This window comes from Lepidochelys kempii, chromosome 17, assembly GCF_965140265.1.
Source record: "Lepidochelys kempii isolate rLepKem1 chromosome 17, rLepKem1.hap2, whole genome shotgun sequence".
NCBI lineage: Eukaryota > Metazoa > Chordata > Testudines > Cheloniidae > Lepidochelys > Lepidochelys kempii.
The window spans coordinates 16,839,212-16,858,210 of record NC_133272.1 but is presented as its reverse complement, the minus strand read 5'-3'; the positions used below and the strand labels follow the sequence as shown (position 1 = coordinate 16,858,210).

General features: G+C 48.7%; 2 protein-coding genes and 1 long non-coding RNA gene across 4 annotated transcripts in view; 1 reads left to right on the top strand and 2 right to left on the bottom strand.

Annotated features, from left to right (window-relative positions):
* SPNS2 (SPNS lysolipid transporter 2, sphingosine-1-phosphate) overlaps positions 1-8,493 on the top strand; it is a 182,544-nt gene extending 174,051 nt beyond the window's left edge. Inside the window, exons 12-13 of the mRNA XM_073315320.1 lie at positions 933-979; positions 3,567-8,493. Coding sequence (XP_073171421.1) covers positions 933-975 — 43 coding nt within the window. The 3' untranslated portion in view covers positions 976-979; positions 3,567-8,493. The remainder of the gene's footprint in view (positions 1-932; positions 980-3,566) is intronic.
* LOC140899576 (uncharacterized) lies at positions 407-12,915 on the bottom strand. The gene is made up of 6 exons (XR_012155387.1): positions 12,437-12,915; positions 11,046-11,188; positions 8,507-9,097; positions 6,704-6,850; positions 4,964-5,073; positions 407-4,621 (listed from the first exon to the last, which is right to left on the bottom strand). It is a non-coding gene; the product is annotated as an uncharacterized lncRNA (long non-coding RNA).
* A 4,229-nt stretch (positions 12,916-17,144) lies between these two features.
* The window catches only part of MYBBP1A (MYB binding protein 1a), an 80,892-nt gene continuing 79,037 nt past the window's right edge, over positions 17,145-18,999 (bottom strand). For both annotated transcript variants that reach the window (XM_073315348.1, XM_073315349.1), the window contains exon 27: positions 17,145-17,626. In XM_073315348.1, coding sequence (XP_073171449.1) covers positions 17,248-17,626 — 379 coding nt within the window. In that variant the 3' untranslated portion in view covers positions 17,145-17,247. The remainder of the gene's footprint in view (positions 17,627-18,999) is intronic.

Below are 18,999 nucleotides of genomic sequence, written 5' to 3'. Positions count from 1 at the left end.
CTGTAAAAGGGGGTAAGGGGTAATAGCACTGCCCTACTTCACAGAGGAGCATGAGGATAAATACGTTAAAGATGGAGATGCTCAAATACTATGGTGATGGGGGCTATAGAAGTACCCAAGATAGACGGAGAAGATACATTTTAACCCGTCACATGCTGCACATAAGGAGCACAAGCAGTGCATTCTGAGTGTCCCTGGCACACCTGCCAGCAATGCACATGCATACTCTGTAGTAAGAATAAAACGTTGGCAGAATTAACCTGTTCTGCATAGCTTCAGAATGAGCGACTGGTTGAGATCTGAGCCCTGGTCTACACTACTGTTAGGTCGACCTAAGGCAGCTTACATTGACTGGGACAGAGAACAGGGCTGTCAAGCAGAAGTTGCACAGCCTGGTGGATTAAATCTGGCCCTGAGAGCTGCTGTCAGGCCCAACAACTCTTTCAGCTCCAGTGTTTGAAAGATGACTTTTTTTCCTTAACTAACCTTTATCAGTGGTGGCTGTTTACATTTATGTTGTCAGTCAAAAGGACACCAAGCAATCGCTACTGCACAAACAGCCTTGTTCCCTGCTTAAGGAAACAATTGCTGCCTGTGTGAATGCCTTTGGAGGGTTGCCGGGTTTTTGTCAATTAGTATCAGCCATGTTACTTTGTGTGTTCCAGTGGCTGTCAGAATTACCATCAGACACTACCGTGAAAGAGCTGGGAGTGGCAGCCCTGTGTTTCCTAATGCACACTATCTTCCTATCTCTTTAGAGACTGAGCACTCTGAAAGAAATAACAGAGACACTGCCAGTATGAACCTTGACAATTCAATGCAAGGACGGTAGATTTTAGGTAGTGTTCTTTTGGCTAATGGATGCTCTAACACCTCCATGGTAGTGGTTTATACTTGACATTCCCTCCCCTCTTCCTCCCCCCCTCATCCAGGGTGAATCAACTGATGATGCCACCAGCCACTGTGAAAGTCTGAGATGGTGAGTGACCAAAACCAACACAAAATGTTTCTTAATGACAATGGTGACTTGTGTGTGTGCTGGGCATTGGAAAAGAAATTCCAGTTCCTGACACGAGGTTGGCAGAGGGATTGAACTGTGTACTAGGAGGTTTCCCCTGTACATCTTCCAGGGATCAAGGGTGAGCAACATGATAGAGTGCAGAGTGGGTTCTGATAATTAGAGCAAGACAGCCCCAGCTGCAAACTCTCTCCATTTTACTCTATTTGCCCACCCCCAAGGCCTTATGTTACAGCCTCCTCGGAGCAAATTACATGTAATCTACCTCCAGCCTTGCTTACCCATAAGAGCAAAAACCCAGTGCATCAGATCTCTCAGTGACTCCTTGCAATAAAATCACTACTTTAGGCAAAAAAAGTGCAAGGGACTGAGGCATCTGAGAGGCCTGCACAACACTCCATGTTTTGCATGGTCTGAGATATAGTTTGAGAAGTAGATTTGTTGCCTTGATTAAAATAAATAAACGTGGAGAAGAAAGGGCCTATAAAATTTGTCTGAGTCCTCACCCAGCTTCCCTGCTATTAAACCAGCTCGTGTGCTGAAAAAGAACCACGTTACATCTCCTTCATTTTCTGCTCTGGTGGAGAGTGGGGAGCTCTAGGGCATAACACTTCCCAATTTTGCAGCAGCCCCTGAAAGATACTGCAGTCCCAACCAAATAAGGAGCATCACATGAACGCTGACACTAATGTCAAGCCACCAGCTCTTGGCTTGGTCTATTCTTAACATTTATCCTGGTGTAGCTGTGTCAGTCAGGGGTATGAAGAAAACCACCCGGCCATCAGTATACACTGTCCACACGAGGGGCTATGCCTGCATAGCCTCTGCAGTGTCGATAGACATAGCCCATCACTGGACTAACTGACGTCCAGGAACACCATGACCATTTCTCTAAAAGAATAGGGCCCATGTGCATAATCAACCCCTATTGACTTCAGTGGAAGCCAGCTGCACTCATACAAGTTCAGTATTTAGCCCCTCCTGAAATTCTTTTGCATATATTAAATCTTCTATGGCACTGCCATGTGACTATCCATAAATGTATGTCAGAGCCAAGACCTTTCACTGAAAAACGTTTTCTGACCGTGCAAGACCTTGCTCTTTGCTGGATCATTCTCCTCCCACCCGGGCAAGTCTTAATACTGGACAACCAGCCCCTGTCCCCCCAGCTCAAAGTGTTTTTAATCACTGGCTGCCAGTCACAGAACTACAGCTTAGAGCAAAGGATAAACTCTTCCTGGGTTTTGACTGGGGCCAAAATTAATTAAGCACATTTAAAAAAAGAGGAGATTTTTCTTTCCCATAAACAAAGTGCATTGGGAGAATCATCATGAAATAGCACAATTAAGAATGGCCTTTTTTGGGGACTGATGTAATGCAATCTTGACTGCAGCAGATGTGTTGTTTCTATGGGGGGACGTAGATCACTGCAGAATCTAAGAATTTAATAGGCAAGCTCATACCTTTCATGTGCTGGGCTGGGAGTCTAACACCAACTTCATGCCATTTAATAGCAGCTGTTTTACACGGTTAAAGAATCATTAAAGACTGATTGCAAGACTTACTTATAATGGCATTAACATGTTTCCCATTAGAGCAGTTAGAAATGGAAGGTCACATAGTGATGTAAGAATAGTATTTCCCTACGCAACAGGGAATTCAGTCTCTACATTGCTAGTGCCACTTGCTTAAAATAAATGTATGTTGCCTTTTACTCCCTCGAGCCCTGCAGGGCCAAGAGAGGGAGCTGGGTTCTGTTTCATCATCGTTAGCAGCAGAATTGCTGATTTCCTTTTCTTCCTAATTTTAGTGTAATTTTCCCAGTACTCCATGTCACCTAGTAAAACTTAATTTTTAGTCTTTGAGCAATTTAAGACACAGGTTAGGGTCTTCTAAAGACAAGCGTGAGGCTTGTGGCTCTAATCTGAACAGCCACGCTAACTGGAAGAACCTCAAGCAATAGTCAAGCATCTTTCTTGGGTGTTCTGTGATACAGATAATGAGCTGGTTTCAGAGGGAATGTCGAATGTGCCAATGGGGTAAATCTGGTTGTGTTGCAGCAGGGCTAAGTGCACCTACGCTGCCTCCTCCCTTGTTTTTTCCTACTGCCCATTCTTCATGTACTTATCTATGGTGTGGGTTACACAGCCATAAATTACCACTGAACTTGGCTAAGACAAATCTGGTCTACGCTGCTGTATAACTATTTTGGGAAGGGGAGTGATTTTTTTTAACCTCTCTAGTTATACCAGTACAAGCCCTAATGTGGATATAGTAAGGTGAGTACATGGTACCTTATACTGGTACAACCTTTCTCCTGTGGGAACAAGCTTTTGCAACAGGCTGGTTGTACTGCTTTAACTATACTAGCATAATTAAAGCGGTACAACTTGCACATAGATGATGCCTCATCTGTTCGGACTGACCTCTTGAGTGAAGACGTGGGCTTGTTTTCCAAGCTCACGGGAAGAACAGAACCAGTGCCTGTCTTCATAGATCCATACACAGCTCCTATCACACTAACAAGACTCCCCGCTTTTATTCACAGTTGCCATTATGGATGATGAAGGAAACGCTGCGTGGACTCCAGCTCCCACAACCACCACTCCAACCTCCTGCTAGGAAACCCCAGCACTGGACACAACCAAAAGTTCCAGCTCCAGGATGCATTTGGAGTCTTATCGAGTGCTAAACCAATCACTTCACTCTAACCAGCTGCAGGATCAGGGTCAAAGACATGAATGAGGATGGCCTAGATATCAGGGGTCCTAAGCCTAAGGATATTGTAGGGTTTCCCCACATTGCTGGCTGTCAACAGCGAGTGTCCGAAGAGCCCACAACCACACTACCCCTGTGAGTGACTGTACATTGTGTATACAGTTTTAGGTTTAGGCAGTGAAGAAGTCTGTGTTGCACACAGGGCCTCTTCTGTCCTATTAAATGCTACCAGTTCTGTCAGCCAGAGACTATGCTAGATGGGGACCTTTTCTGTACATCACAGCTTTACAAATTGAAGGCTCAAGCCAGATTTCTTTCATTATTATTTAAACAAGTCAGAGGATGCTTTATGTTCATAAAATAGAGATTCGATAGAGTTGTATTTAAACTTTGAGCATCTCGAAAGGCCCATGCACCTGTACTGGATGTGAAAGCTTCCACTGTATTGCAGCATCTATCCCCAAGAGGGCTCCAAGGAACATTCAGAAAGGATGGCACAGATGTTCAAGCAACAGCATCCTGCTTAAGGAAGTACCGGAGGAGCTAGCATGGAGATCTGTCTCTTATTCCTGATCAGCTGGAAGGAGGAGAAATCTCTCCCAGCACAAGGTGTTCTTTGGGATTGTTACAGATGAGCTAGGAAAAGCACGGTCAGTGATATCTGGTGGCTTCCAGTTTTGTTTAACATACTTAGTTTCAGTTCCAGGTAGAAGGTGGTTTACAGAATACCAAAATCCAGAGATGAATTGCTTTATGTGCCACTGATGAGCCGTCTTTGTTTACATGCATATAATGTTCATCATTAAGCATGTTGCAAATATGAATAATTTTTTCCAGTATTTTCAGGCACATTTATGATGTCAAAGCTTTGTTTCGATCCAGCAACTGCATTGAAAGAAGGATTTTTAGATTCAATGCACACCCCGTTCCCCCTCCCCACCGTCCTACTGTTCTGGTTTGCTCCCTCCCATGGGAGTGACTATATTACTTAAGTTCACTTTGATCTTTACAGAAATGCTACTGGGATTTTCTTTTTAATACACTGGTCTAAACTGAGTTAGTAAGAAGTGAGCCTTTCTTAGCTGATTTTGATGAACAAAGGGGTCTTGTTTCTTGCAGTTGACATTCAAGGGTAAAATGTACACGATGTCAGCATGGATTGCAGTACAGCTGTGAGAGCAATGAAATGCTAACAGCTCCAGAAAAAATGTCCGCTTGCCCACTCACCTTATTTTCCTGCTTGGGAGAAAACTCTGTTAGGCCTCCACATCATTGTAGGCCTCAGACCTTCTCAACCAGTCCAGCAGAACACACTTCCCTTCAAACTGTGGCCAGGGCTGGATTGGAAACAATACTAAATTAGCAAAGGCATTACCAACTCTGGGATGGTTTTAATAATAGCATAAACTCATCAGTGTTTTTGAGATCATGGAGCCATTGATTAATTGGCTAATGTCTCCATCCTTTCAAGCAGTGCTGGAGTGACTGCATATCTGCATTAAATAATCAGAGTCCACCCCCATTTAAAATGCTTCAGGTCTTTTCACTTTCACACTTGACATTGAAGGGAGGCAGCTGTGATCTGCAGTGAAAACACAAGAGAGGGCAGATACTTCCAGTTACCAGCAGCGTGGTCAAACCAGACAGACCAGAAATATCTGTTGTTAATCCCCTTGGAATTAAGGAGACCAGCTCTTAACTGTAGTTGGGGCTAGGAGATGGTTTATCTGGGATAACCTACCAGAGGAATGAGAGCAATACAAGCCTTCACGCTGGCGAACAGTAATGCTAGAGAAACTAGCATTGCCTAGATTACCTTAAATGGAGAGGTTAGTGACCCTACATGTTTTCTAAAACAAATCTCACAAGATGTTGTTTTAATTTCTTCTAAACTGTGGAAATAAGGATTAAAGGGGTGTTATGGAAGTGCCCTATAGAATTCTGCAAAGGCTTCTTTTCACTAAACTACTCTTAAAGGGTGGTTTTGTTTTGGTTTTTTTTAAAGTAGTTCTTATAGGCTGAGCAACCAATTGGAGACAGAAGCCCCCACCCCCAGGAGAACAGTGAATGCGCTTCTGTGTCACTAAAATAATAAGCAAAGCAAGTTCAGAACAATGCTTCATTTCCCATCTCATACCGTTATTAACATTACTTGGAGAAAATGTCAACTCTGCAGTCTGGCAGCCAAAGGCCTGAGTTAGAAGCACATGAATTTTTTGTGCTTCTCATTAAGATGTTCTCTGTTAATTTATGTAAAACATAAACAACAATTAGTCACTTGATCTCAGAGGCTAAGGGAAAATTAGCTGAATTTCCTAAATTATTATTTGAAGTGCTTTGTCTTAGAAGTTACCGCACTTACTCTCAAAAGCAGAACTTTGGCATTTACTGAGATTTTATTCCCATAAATTTGCAATGGAAAGAGCCGATAAATACCCCTTCATTTGACAGCATTTTCTATTTTACAACAACTTCATCTCCTTGGTGGGAAGGGCTGACCTCACTTCTTATGAAAAAAGGCCCAGTTCAGCCATGGATAGGCAAATGGAGAATTAGTTCCAGTCCCCACACACCAATGACCCTTCACTGATTGATTTCTTCTCCATTTGGAGGAGGTAGAGTAGCCAGCCATGAGAACTAAGGGAGGGGAAGGAGCAGGGAATTTGGAACCCCCATCCTGAGGCTGCAACTTCCCCATGACAGACCATGATCCATGTTCAGCCACCCGAAGAGATGAAGGTATTTTTTTAAGTTGTAGCTACATATTTCTATTCCGAGATGGAATTTTTCAAGGGTTGTTCTATTAGAGCTTCTATTAAATATTTATTCTCTTAGAAAGAAACCGGATAATTGGGATAAAAGGGGTAAGACAATAACAAAGCTATAAGTCAAGTCAAGCTTTCCAACCACTCTCAGAAGAGAGGTTTGAAAAACACTACTAAGAGGTGGTGGCCGGGTACAACCTACCTTCTGCTGTAACATTCTGGGTGTCTGCTAGTGCCCACTCCCTCTGGTGAGGCTGCATATTCCTGTTGACAGGAAGAGTGAGGTTCCAGGCCCAGCTCTGCCACTTGGACTACAGGCAAGTCACTACGTCTCTGCTTGTTTCTTCAGCTGTAAAATGGAGAGACTTGACCTGTGAGGCACTGTCTCAATGAAGTATGCTCTTCCCTACCACCCTCTCGAACATCCAATTCCAGTATTCTGGTGCAGCGTGCCAAATGCTAGTGTTACTCTGTAGTACTAGGGCAGGGTCCCTAGTAGTTAGTTTTGACAAAGCTATTATGAGTTTTACCCACAGAAGTGCTTCAGGAAAAGTCATCTAGAAACAGAGAATGTGGTGAATGTTGTTTTGCACCACAATCCAGATTGTTTAATAGGATCTTGTCACTTAACAGCTAGAACCATGGGCTTATTATTTAACATACACAGCAGAAGTGTCTTGTGGGTATCTGCACTTGCTGGCGTAATGGGGAGAGGGAGGATATGAAGGTAGAATTAGAGTGAAGCTGGTGGAAGGAGAGACCATTTCATTTCTGTATTTAGGCCACAAAATGTAGGATTGTAGAGCTATCAACTCCCCTTGAAAACACACCTCAGTGTAATTGTTAGAGGGGCCACAATTAAAGATCTACCTTAAGAGACTTCATCTATTAGCACCCATCACAAAAGAGAAGCAAGGCTTGGGTTGATTATTTGTAAGCAAAATGTGGTTCAGTGCATTAGACTTAAGTCTTTAATTTAAATGCTCCTGGGAGCATCTGTAAGCCTAGTGTCCTCTTACCTTCTCCCCCCCACCAAAAAAAACCCAAACAAACTGCATTGTTGATAACTAGTGAATAGTCTAGTAAAACCTTAGAGCAGCTAAAACAGTCTGAATGGAAGGGGGGGTTGGTGAACTTTCCCCCTCCTTCCCGTATGCACAGGGCACCTGAGGTGAGGTGATCAATGCTAGGGGCAAGCATACACTGTACCTTTTGTCCAGGTTTAGCCCACGCTACTGTTAAGTCCATCCTTCTCCCTCAGTGCTCCTCAGAAATCCCTAATTTCACCTTCTTTCAGCACCTGTGATGTTTTGCTGCAAGACACCTGCTCCCTTAGTGCAATAGTCTGTGGTTACCCTGGTATATTAAGTGTAATGGCACTCTGCATAAATGGGTAGGGTAAAGTTTACAGAGAGCTGGGGGGGCTGCAGGGTGCCTTCAGCAAAACCAGATTGTTACAGCAGATTGCAAGAGTTTCCTTATACATCACTTCATCTTAAAAGCATTTACCTTGTGCCACTGCAACCACACCAAATAAGTATTCACATCCTGCAGCCTTTACTCTCATAGCTGAGGGTTTGGTAAAATCTACAGGACTGCTTACCTGAGTGAAGCTTGAAGTACTGGGCCAGCATCCTCTAATCTCAGTCAAACCTCAGAGTGAGACAAACTAGTGATGGAGACATAAATAAACTCTATGTAGACTGGAATGCTAAGGTTGTCTCACTTTCCCCCACATCCTAGTTATTTGGTTTCTTCTCTATTTGCTTTATTGTTTTGTAAACCAGCACTTGCAATCACTTTTACTATGTGAGGTATGGGAGTATATTGTACATTTTCTTGTTATACAAGGGAGGAGTATAAAATAGTTTTCTGATTTCTTTCAGAAGCAAATGGCTATTTTATTTTTTAAGAGCAACTGATTGTCAGTCTCAGAGTATAAAGAAAAATAAAGCCAAATATATACCTTTATGTAAATTAAGAAATAAAAGTATTTAAAACATACCTCCTGGCTTTCTTGTCTGTGTCGTGGCCCCGGCCTCCAGAGGAGCTGCAGGCTCTCACTCATGCACTGCTGGAGTGCAATTCGCAGAGAGAAGGTTGCTCAGGGCTGCCTTAGATTTAATGTAGAGCTGGACAGTCATGCTCCAACAGCATTTGCAGCAGCTCCTGATGGGAGAAGCATCAACCTTTTCTTAAATGGATCCAAAGGAAACACAGCAGGGAGGAGAGTAAGAGGACTACAGAGCCTCTTCAGGGTGCTGGTTTGAGTCTAAACCAGGCTGGCAAACACAGTGTTCAGCTGGTGACCCATGCGAAATCAGTGCTCTCAGGGGAGTGGTGTCCAGAGACCAGGCACTCATCTGTCTCACAGAGGTACAACCTCAGGCAGCCTCCAGCCCCCGAATCGAAGGAGCCCGGGAGATTGAACTGCCCACAGTGCAGCAAGGGGTGGCACAGCACGTGGGAGCAGAGCTGGGGTAGGTGCAGAAGAAGAATCCTGCTGGTGGATCTGTTCTGTGGATAAAAGACTGACATCTCCAGGGCTGCCGAGGCAAAACCTTTCACCCGTGTTAAGGAATGGCTTCAATTCGTCCTGTAGATGAGAATCACAGAAAGGGGGCTAAACTTAGCAAGAACCTAAAGCCGGTGACACATTCAGCTGAACTGCACAGTGGGCACAACGCTCCTGGCAGCCCCCAGCCTGCGTGGGAGAAGAGGCCCAGGTGGCAGGAGTCATCCCCTAGCCCCAGAGGAGTGATCTGTTAGTTCCAGTGCTCCTCACACCGCACCAGCAGAACAAGCTGATGTGCTGCCAGCCCTTGTGCCAACCAGGGAATGCACCACAAATCCCAGCGCCCCTTCAATACAGAAATTGCCATCAGCGCTAATTTCCTGTAGGCAGAGAGCATCAGGCGTTCAGCTTGATCAGATTGTGCCAGTGATTTGATTATGCAGGTTTTTATGCATTCAGATACTCCTGCAGCTGAACTTGGAGCCTCAGCAGCGTTTGCCCAGTTAGCTGGAAGCCAAAGCTCCCAGAGTCTCTCTCCTGGTCACATTTTTTGGGGGGCTGTGGCAGGAGGTACACGGCACTCTCGTTAGCAGGCCCTGCAGCGATGAGACAAAAATTGGATCAGATACTGCACCTCCAACTCCTCTCCTTTACCATGTTAGTTTAGTCACTCCTTTTCCCGTCTGCTGCTGGCCCTGGAGATCTTTCCAAGGCATTGATTGAGGGCTTTTGCAATAGGACAAGTAGACCACAGCCCAATTTACTGGCTTAGTCCTGGTACAGAGACCCAGGGTCCTGAGACCTGCTGAGCACCTGCAACTCAAGCCACCTTCAATGGAGGGCAACACTCCCGCGTTGTGAATGGGATCTGCTTATGAAATGCCAACGCGCGCTTTCTCTGGGAGTCCAAGTCTCATTCACAGAGTTCCTGATCGCAGTATGAATGACTGCCATTTACTACATCTGTACAGCAGCTAGCATGACAGGAACCCAATCGCATTGGCCTCTAGGCTCTACTGCAATAGACATATCACTGCAAATGACTCCAGCCTCCTGTGTTCCCTGGCCAAGAGCTTTGTTTAGAACTCAGAATATCACACTTACTGAAAAACACTCACAACGTGACAAACAAATGCTTTAAAGGGAGGGCGTTAAGCTTCCCTCACCCACCCTCCACAATTACCAGCGGCTGCAAAAAAGGTCAGTCTGCACTAGTGGAAATACCAATTACAGTATATAGGGGAAAACCGCTTTCTAACAGGGATTTCTCAAGGGTTATAAAGTCACTCAGTACGAGTTGTAATACCTGAGTCTTTATTTGTTCAGTTAGTGAGGTAGACAGATGCAGAGAGAGAGAGAGAACAGTCTCCACCCAACAAAGAGCCCAGGACACCACAATGTCTTGCTTTGGATCTTTCATGATCCATTTCAAAGCTCATCCAAAACATTCCCTTCTCCTGCAGCTCAGCACCCATCCTGACACAGCGGGATGAACTACTCATTCAATCTGTTCACTTCCTGCAGCAGGCCTCCCCTGGGGATATGGACTCAGACAGACCCTGCATAGCTTCTTAGCTCTTGGGATCACAGCACAAGGCCTCAGACTGCCTACGCCTGCACTAATGTGCCAATCCCCAGGGTTTCTTAGAGGCACCTAAACTGGCTTTAGCTTTTACTAGATGAGAGTTTTGTCCTCTATCCTTAGGGCTTCTTTGGGTCAAGGGTTAACCCTTTGGAGACTGTAGACATGTCACTATCGACCCTGATTACACAAAGGTCCTGGCCAGCATTCCAAACCTTTGTCCAAATTGGGGCTTGGGATAACACCGCTTCAGCACTAAGTGCTGAAACCCTATGCCTGCTGAGTTTAGGAGCTCCCCACAGAAGAGCTGATTCCTTAGTACTGCCCCAGAGCCCCCCCCAACCTTTGCTTAATCTGGAATTTCATTAAGCAGGGTGCAAACGGCTAGCTGAGACACTGGAAGCGTCTGCTAGGATTATTCCCAATTTCTCTGGGAAAAACACTCACAGTTTTCCACGCTGCACTCTTCATTAAATGTTTCTCAACGAGCAGATCATATTTGTGTCCTCATCTCTCTGTGCCTCCTCCAGGCTGGTTTCACAGCAGGGTCTGGCCCAGCCCAGTCCATACACAGCTGACAACTGTAGCAGCTGAAAAAAAAAAAATCAACACCCCTCACTGTTAGTTTCTTGGCAGCCAAGAGCAATCCCGAAAGAGATCCCCTGAGAGTCAGAAGTTCCATTTATCCCTGGAGCGATTTTAGCCTTTGTGCATGTGAAACAGCTGCCTTGTTCTTGGCTACGCCGTGCCCCTGCCCTCGCCCTGCCCCAAACGCTGTGCAAGCCACCTGGGGCTACTCCACTTCAGGTGACGAGCGCAGTCTTGAATGCCGTTGCATCTGTCGCCGGAGACGTAAACACGATCTCTTCATTTAAACAAACCAAGCACAAGCGGCTGCCTAGTTAGTGAATTTGTGCACCCTGTCATTAGGACCGGGAGCAAACTGGCCACAGAGGGTCTGTTAACACCCACACGATGCATTTCCATGTCGTATGCCCCGCCCAGTAAGGAGCGTAACATGTCCTGGATGCAAAGGAAAATGCCACTGAACTCAGAATCTTGGTCCTTGGAGGGAACCATCCCCACTGAAGTGCTACCAGCGTCGCCTCAACTCTTCCAGTCATGGATGGGAACCCCGGAGCATCGCAGCTACCTTGGTGCAGATGCTGCTCCCACAATGCTCCTGTCGCCCACCCTTCCATGTCCACCCCGGCCAAGGGTCCCTCAGCGCCCTGGGCCCTGCCCTGGGGCGTTTGACACACCGATTTTTAATTTGCTTCACTTTGCTAATGGGGGACCTCCTTACCACCCCCAGACTGGTTTCTGCTGCCTCGCTCCCTGCCTGGCTGGGAGCACAAACTTCCTCTGGCTCCCACTCACTCTTGTTTTTCTTAAAATTCTCCAGCAGGACTTGAACCTGCAATTCTGAAAGGGAGCTCCCCATGGACTCTCCAGTCCCGAGTGCTCCGAGACTGGGCAAACCTGCCTCCACAGGGTCTTGTGGGGAGGTGGAGGCAGCCACTGAATGTGCTGGGAGATCGACGCTGGCAACAGACCACCCCTGGCCCAGAAACACCAGGCAGGTCGTCACCTAACAACCACTGCAGCCCTTGCTGTAACAGACACAGCACCACAAAACGATTTGCCTAAGGCAGAAGCAGAGCTGGGAAGGGAACCCTGCAGCCCCAGCTTCTGGTGCCCTGCTCCAACCACCAACCCACTCTCTGTAGTCTAAGGCAAATAAGCTGGAAGGGCAGCTGTCACTTATCTTTCCTGTGCTGTCTTCAGACCCACAGCCCAGCTATTCTGTACAGATGCTGCTCTACACAATTACTTACTACAGATTTGTTGGTCTCCTTAGTGAGTCCAGATCCCGGGTGATTATACTGCTTGCCGAAGCAGCCTTCAGCACTCACCCTGTTATATTCTCAAGGCTGCTGACCAGTTTCTCTGCCTGGAATTTTTGAGACACCAACAGAAAGAAAAGCCTTAATTGAAATCAACACCTCATCTGTCTCCTGAAAACTGGGTGATGGGCAGGACATGAAACCAAGTGAAATGAAGCCTTTGCAATTGTTAAAAGGCAGAACTAAGTACCGGGGAAACAAGATTGGACTTGGTGGATTAGTAAACACTTTCTGTAAACCGCACATCAAAGCCAGGCTCCACCAGGCAATGTAATAGGCAACATAGTTGTTATCCTAGCACAATGGCTTGGGTGAACCCACAAGGATTTTCTGCCCCGCCCCCCCATCTCCAAGAGTAAGGCCATGTCTACACTAGAGAGCTTACAGGGGCACAGCCCTGCCAATGAAGCTGCACCACTGTAAGATCTCATGTAGCCGCTCTATGCCAAGGGGTGAGAGCTCTCCCGTCAACACAATTCACACCCGACGAGCGGCGGTAGCTATGTCAGTGGGAGGAGGTATTCACACTCCTGAGCGACGTACGTTTTGCCAACATACGTGATAGTGTAGACATGGCCTTACACATACTACTACCAGGTGACAATTCACACAAGCTCTTCTGCTACAAACCACACTGCCCAACTGCAATCTGTTCCATCCCACAGACAGAGGTGGATGAACATCGTGGGCTCAGGAATTCAGGCTTATACCTCTCCCGTCTTTGGCCTCTTCCTAACTAGGACAAAATGCCAAACTCAGCTCCCAGTTACTCTGGATGTACGCTGGTGGAACTCAACCAGCCTCCATAGTATTATGCTACATTTGCCACCCACCTGTAAGAGTCAATCGTTTATGTTCTAGGAGAGGCCTCTACAGAGCAGGGCCCCCTCGTGCCGGGTGCTGCACAAACAAACAGCCAACGACAGGCCTTTCCCCTTTGGTATCTAGGTGCTAAAACCACCACAACTGAGAGCAGAATTTGGTCCTATGTATTTTTGCCCTGTCGTCCCTTGCAAGAGCGATGGGGAGTCTCCTAGAAACACTTCAGTGCTGCCAGGAGCTTTTTGCTCCCCTGCAGTCCTGCTGAGATCTGATCTCCACTCCAGCCAGCCACTGAAGAGCATTGCAGGCCCTTGTTCAAAACATATCAAGCTCTTGCTTCACCCACTCTGTACCCGGGGGGGGAGAGGAGGGGAAGACACACACATGGGGTCCAGTCCTGAAAGGGGCTGAGTACTGGCCCACTGACATCAATGGGAGTCACTGTGCACAGCACCTCTCAGGATCGGGCCCACGAGGAGGCTCCCGCTGGGGCAGCAGGCTCCACACCCGCATACAAGGGGGCCTGTGTGCAACACGTGCCTGGCTCTGCTCCGGACTAGTCTCAGCCAGCAGACCAGGCTAGGGGAAGGCCAAGCACAAGGACACTGAGTCTCATTTTAACTGCAATCGGGCCCCTCAACTGCTGCTTAAAATACTGCCCAGGGGCAGCCTCTGGAGCAGGGGGTGGGGGACAGTGAGATGGCTCAGCCAGACCCCATCCCCACGCTCACCTCTGCTGCCAGGGGGCTGCCCAGCCCGTGCGCTGCTTCATTCCCCAGCTCTGCAGGGGCAGCAACAGCAAATCCCGATCCCCAGCAGCAGGGGCAGCTTCCCAAAGGAGAGAATCAATCAGCAGCGGATACACACACACAGCTTCAGACCCCTCTCAGTCCCATCAGCAGATCATCAAGCAGGCCAGGCCCGAACTCCACACTCCATTTGCATAATTTATCACCGGTCATCTCTTAGGAGAGTCTTGAAAGGCATTTGAAGTGTGAGGCCCTTTATTAGGGCAGAGGCTCTGAAAGGTGCTGGCCCCGCTAATTCCAGATGGCAGAGGGTGCCCTGCGTCTCATCACCTTGCTCTGAAGTTCATAGGGAGGTTTTTTGGCCATATCAAGGGTAATAGCTGACCAGGGGATGCTGGGAATGAGATAGGGTTCGCAGATGTTCCGCAGGCTAAACCAGAGGCTATTTCAGTCCCTCCAGGAACAGCCATGGATTGGTCACCAGGGACCCTTCAAAACCTAAAAGCAAGTGGTCTTGGAAGTAAAATCTGAGTCGCTCAGTCAGGCCCTAAACAGTCAGAATTCCCTCGGGCGGGGTGAGCAACAGAGCGGGCACAGCAAGGACAGCGGCAGGGGAGCGTGTTAAGGTCCCCACTGTGCCAATCCACAGAGAACAGGAACCGTCCCAGCTCCTGAGTCCCAGCTCTTGAGCTCAAGCCATAGCCGCTCCTGCTTTCGGTTTGATCCCCGGTGTGTCGGCCACGAGGGCAGCCAGCACACAAGCATTACCCATGCAACATGGTACGGCCAAGGCTTTGGAGCGAGGCCCTAGATGGGTCATTGGCAGGGACTGATCCCCGTGCCCTGGATCTAAAAGCACGAGCCTCTCGGCTACTTGAGCAGCAGCAGCCTCTTCAACCTCTCTGCACAGTCCAGAGATGGAAAAAGGGGCACAGTGTGTTCACTAGCATGGGATACAGAAGTTTCCCTTCATCCCACTGCACTAACAGACTGAGCCCAGGCTGCGGGAGCTCGACCTCCTGCGCCAGCCACGGTGTCATCAAACCTCCCAGAAGAGCAGGTACGTCAGCGTCAATCTCCAGCCTCGTTGCTGAAACTGGTGATCAGTGCCAGCGGTGGCAGGGTCCATGTGACTCACATCATTGGTGACTACAGCTCTGCACCACCTGAAGGCAGCTGCTGTCCTCCTGGAGCTGGGCACACCGGCTGTTCCTTCCTCAGTGCACTGGGGGGAGAAAAATCACTCACAAAGTCTCACTACAGAACAATGGGGCAGCAAATTGGCATGCAAAGGGGATGTGGGTTTAGCATTCACTGAAACCTGCACCTCCCCACCCCACTCTTTAAAATCCAAACCAGCCCCGACAGGGCACTGGGGGCACAACATCAGAGGAGGATCCCCACCCCAAGGGAGGAAGGGATATTGCAGGAGAGCTTTCCGCAACGGGTTCGCCAGGTATGAATCACAGGGATCTCCCGCCTCTGCTGCTGAGGCTGGTGCCAAATGCTTCCTTGGAAAGCGACCAGCATGAGGGCAGGGGGCCCTGCAGTGCCGTTCTGGGATACGCAGGAGGATGGGAGATGCCGTAGGGTAGATCAAGCGGTGCATTGCTCAGGTACAATGGGGCAGGGGGCAGCAAGTGGGGAAGCAGATGAGCCAGGCTGACAGAGACCACCAATGGGCAAGCTCACCCCACCTCCTGGAAAAAGTGAGAGTTTCAGGTGGGACTTCCCCCTGCATCAGCATTTGCTGCCTGGAACATGGCCCCCAGCTGCTGTGGAGGAAGCCCTCTTGCAAGGTGGAAACCTGGAGGGGTGAGACCTACCTGGATTAGCAAGAAGCAGCCCTTTAGGTGGCGGAAATAAAGCAGGGGAAGGAGGTTGGAGGAACAGCTAAAAACCCAGACCCTTCCCACCACCCCATACACCTCTAAATCCAGGGGGATACTCCCGAGACCCTGTCCCTGCTGGGGATAACGCTCCCCTGCCAGCAGCCTCGGCTGTGCTCCGGGCAGGGAGGGAGAGCTGGGAAAGGAGCCGGGAGGGAGAACCGCAGCTGAAGCCAGTTCTAAGACCCAGTGAGTGTTTCTACAGGTAAATTTTAAAAGAAGCGATCGATTCTTGACATTTTAGTCTCCATTTACTAACTACAGGCACTTATCAAGGGTGACTATATGGAAAGGATACCTGTAATCTGGGGCAGATCCGTCAAGAACGCCGACCCCACCAGCTGTAAAGCAGTTCAGAAGCAGCAATGCTGGAACCCACATCCCAGCCCTAGGGAACCAGGGCCCCTGGCCCGACATGAACCCTCCCAGTAAATGCTGCTTCAACAAAGACCATCCTACTGCGAAGGGGGAGACAGGAGGGCATCACTCTGGTGTGGCCAATAGAGGGCCTGCTGCGTTCACAGCACAAGAGGACACCCGAGTAGCTCCGACGGGAAGCACTCAGCACTGGCGTAAGTGGGTATAATGCCAAGATGTCACTTACACCTGCTGGAAATTTGGTCCACAGCCCAGCTCCTGCTTCCCAGGCTGGCAAGGACCAGAGCCACTGCCGAGGCTGCACCTTTGGTTTGTGAATGGGCCCCAGTCCAGCCCGGGAGAGCTAAAAGGAACCAAGCCCTGCAGTTCTCGGCTGGAGCAGTGGAGGACGGATGTTGGGGGGAGGCGTGGGGGAGGAGACCTCTCCAGTCATAGCGGCTTACATGAATGGCCATCCGGGACTGTACCAGAGACCATTTCTGACCTGCAGAATGTCAGCATTGATTGACTGGCCAACTACCTGCCTAATCTCCAAAGAAAAACAGATCTTACCACTGGCAAAGCAGAGACATGAGCGAGACAAGAGCTCCCGCTATCCCAGACAATCACCCTGACAGGAAGGAGGACGGTAGCTGGGGGCACACTGCTACTGCATCACGGTTACAGAGCAGAGAGCGTGAGGACACATGCAGAGGGGTTGGAGGCAGGGATGTGTCTATCTGATCCCAGGCTTCAGGTTCAGCAGACAGCGACACCCTGCACTCAGAAGATTCCCCGGTCATGAATCAGACAGGCAGGTCGTAGGGTTCAGCACCACAGATGGTTTATTGAAACTATGGGATAGTGCAAAAGTATATATAAGCTATTAAAACATCCCAACCAGGTCTGATTAAGTCCACACAGTTCATGCCTTTTGAGCTGGTGTTTTGTTTGCTTTCTTCTTCTTCTTCTTCTTGGCTTTACCCTGCTTCCCCTGAGTTTCTTGGCCATGGCTCCCCTTGGCCTTCTTTGGCGAAGGGCCCTCTGCACCGCCCTTTCCCACTCCTCCTTTCCTCTTTTTGTTCTTCTTCCGTGCTGCAGCCTCCCCTCCCTCTAGGCCAGCCTCTCTGCCGCTCTCTGCCCTGTTCTCTGGGCCAGCCTCTCCGCCGCTCTCCGCCCCGTTCTCCTGGAGAGCCTTTTTGCGTTTCTTGGTAGCTGGCAAGAAGCCTTTCTTCTTCCGCTTGAGAGACTTTGCTCCAGGGGCGTGCTCAGGCCGGGCCACTGCCTTCTCCTTTTTGGGGCGCCTGTAAACCAAGAGCACCACAGATCATGGCACGTTCCAGCTAGGAAGGTGACATGCACCGCAGCCTGCCCCCTACGGACGGCAGTACGGGCCAGTAACAGCAAGCGGAAGCATGAGCGCGTCACGGGAAGCGTAACATAGCAAGCAAATAGAGCAGGTAAGCTACATTCAGAGCCACATAGAGTCGATTACATTATCTGAACATTTGCTCCATCTGATCACACGACAACCCCAGCTGGGCTGGAATCCAAGAAGATAAACAAGAGCTTCAGAGGAAGGCAACCCCAACTCCAGTAATGAACAATGCTGTATACATTTTGTGTGTGTGTGTGTGTGTGTGTCTCTCTCTCTCTGAGTACACAAGTTTGGGGGAGTGGGGGGACAGGAGGGGGAGCAAGAGACTTGATTGGGGCAGCCAGCTCAAAGATGGAAAGGAGGATCTCAGGGGTTCCTACTTAACTTTTGGGCTCATTCCAGCCCCTACTCCAGGCCTGAGCAAGTTCCCACAGGGGTGGAGGCCCCACAATATTTCCACTGCGGGGAGGCTAGCCCCCTCCACCCCAGCATGAATTCATTCGTTATGCAGCAGCAATTGCCCGTGTTTACAAGACGCTATGTGAAACCACACTCCTATTTAATTCTATCTAGTGCCCTTTGTCCTCGTACGGCGTGACAGAAGAGTGAGGTCCAGGCCATTTTCAGCATGCCATCAATCCCAACCGACACTTCGACTGCCTCACCTCTAACCCTGCTAAGTTACACCAGCCTATGACAAACCCGGCCACCTCCCTGGCTCTCCCCTGGGGGCAGCGTGAGTCAGTTAATCCAGGTCCATTTGCCTGCTGAACCACTTAGGTGACAGCACTGCTAACAGCTACCGTGTATCTCAGAACGCACAGAGCAGGGATTCGGGAAAGGATCCAGTCTTGAATTTCCCTGGCTTGTCTCCTTGTTTTTTAATCCAGAAAACCCTTCTCAAGTCAGTGTGTCTCTTCACCGCAGAGGTCTCGGGTTCTCAGGGCTGCTCATCAGTGACTCCACCCGGGAAAGATGGGGCCAAACCGCACCAGTCAGTGTGCTGCGACCCCTCCAGCCCCCTGGTGCCAGCCCAAGGAACTGACGCAATCCAAGAACCATGCAGGGAATAAGATTTGGAATCCCTAAAGCCTCCCTCGGGCACTGCCAGGCTGGTCGTTTGGGTAGCAACATTTGCTCTTGTTATCTGCCATTATAACATGAGCCTTCAGCATCACTTAGACAGAACGCCCTTGAGTTAGGCTGAAAAATGAGAACGTGTCACGAAGGGGGAGAAAGTACCACAAACCCCCCGTTCGTTAACTTAATTGGATTCCACTTTGTTCCTTAGTTGATACA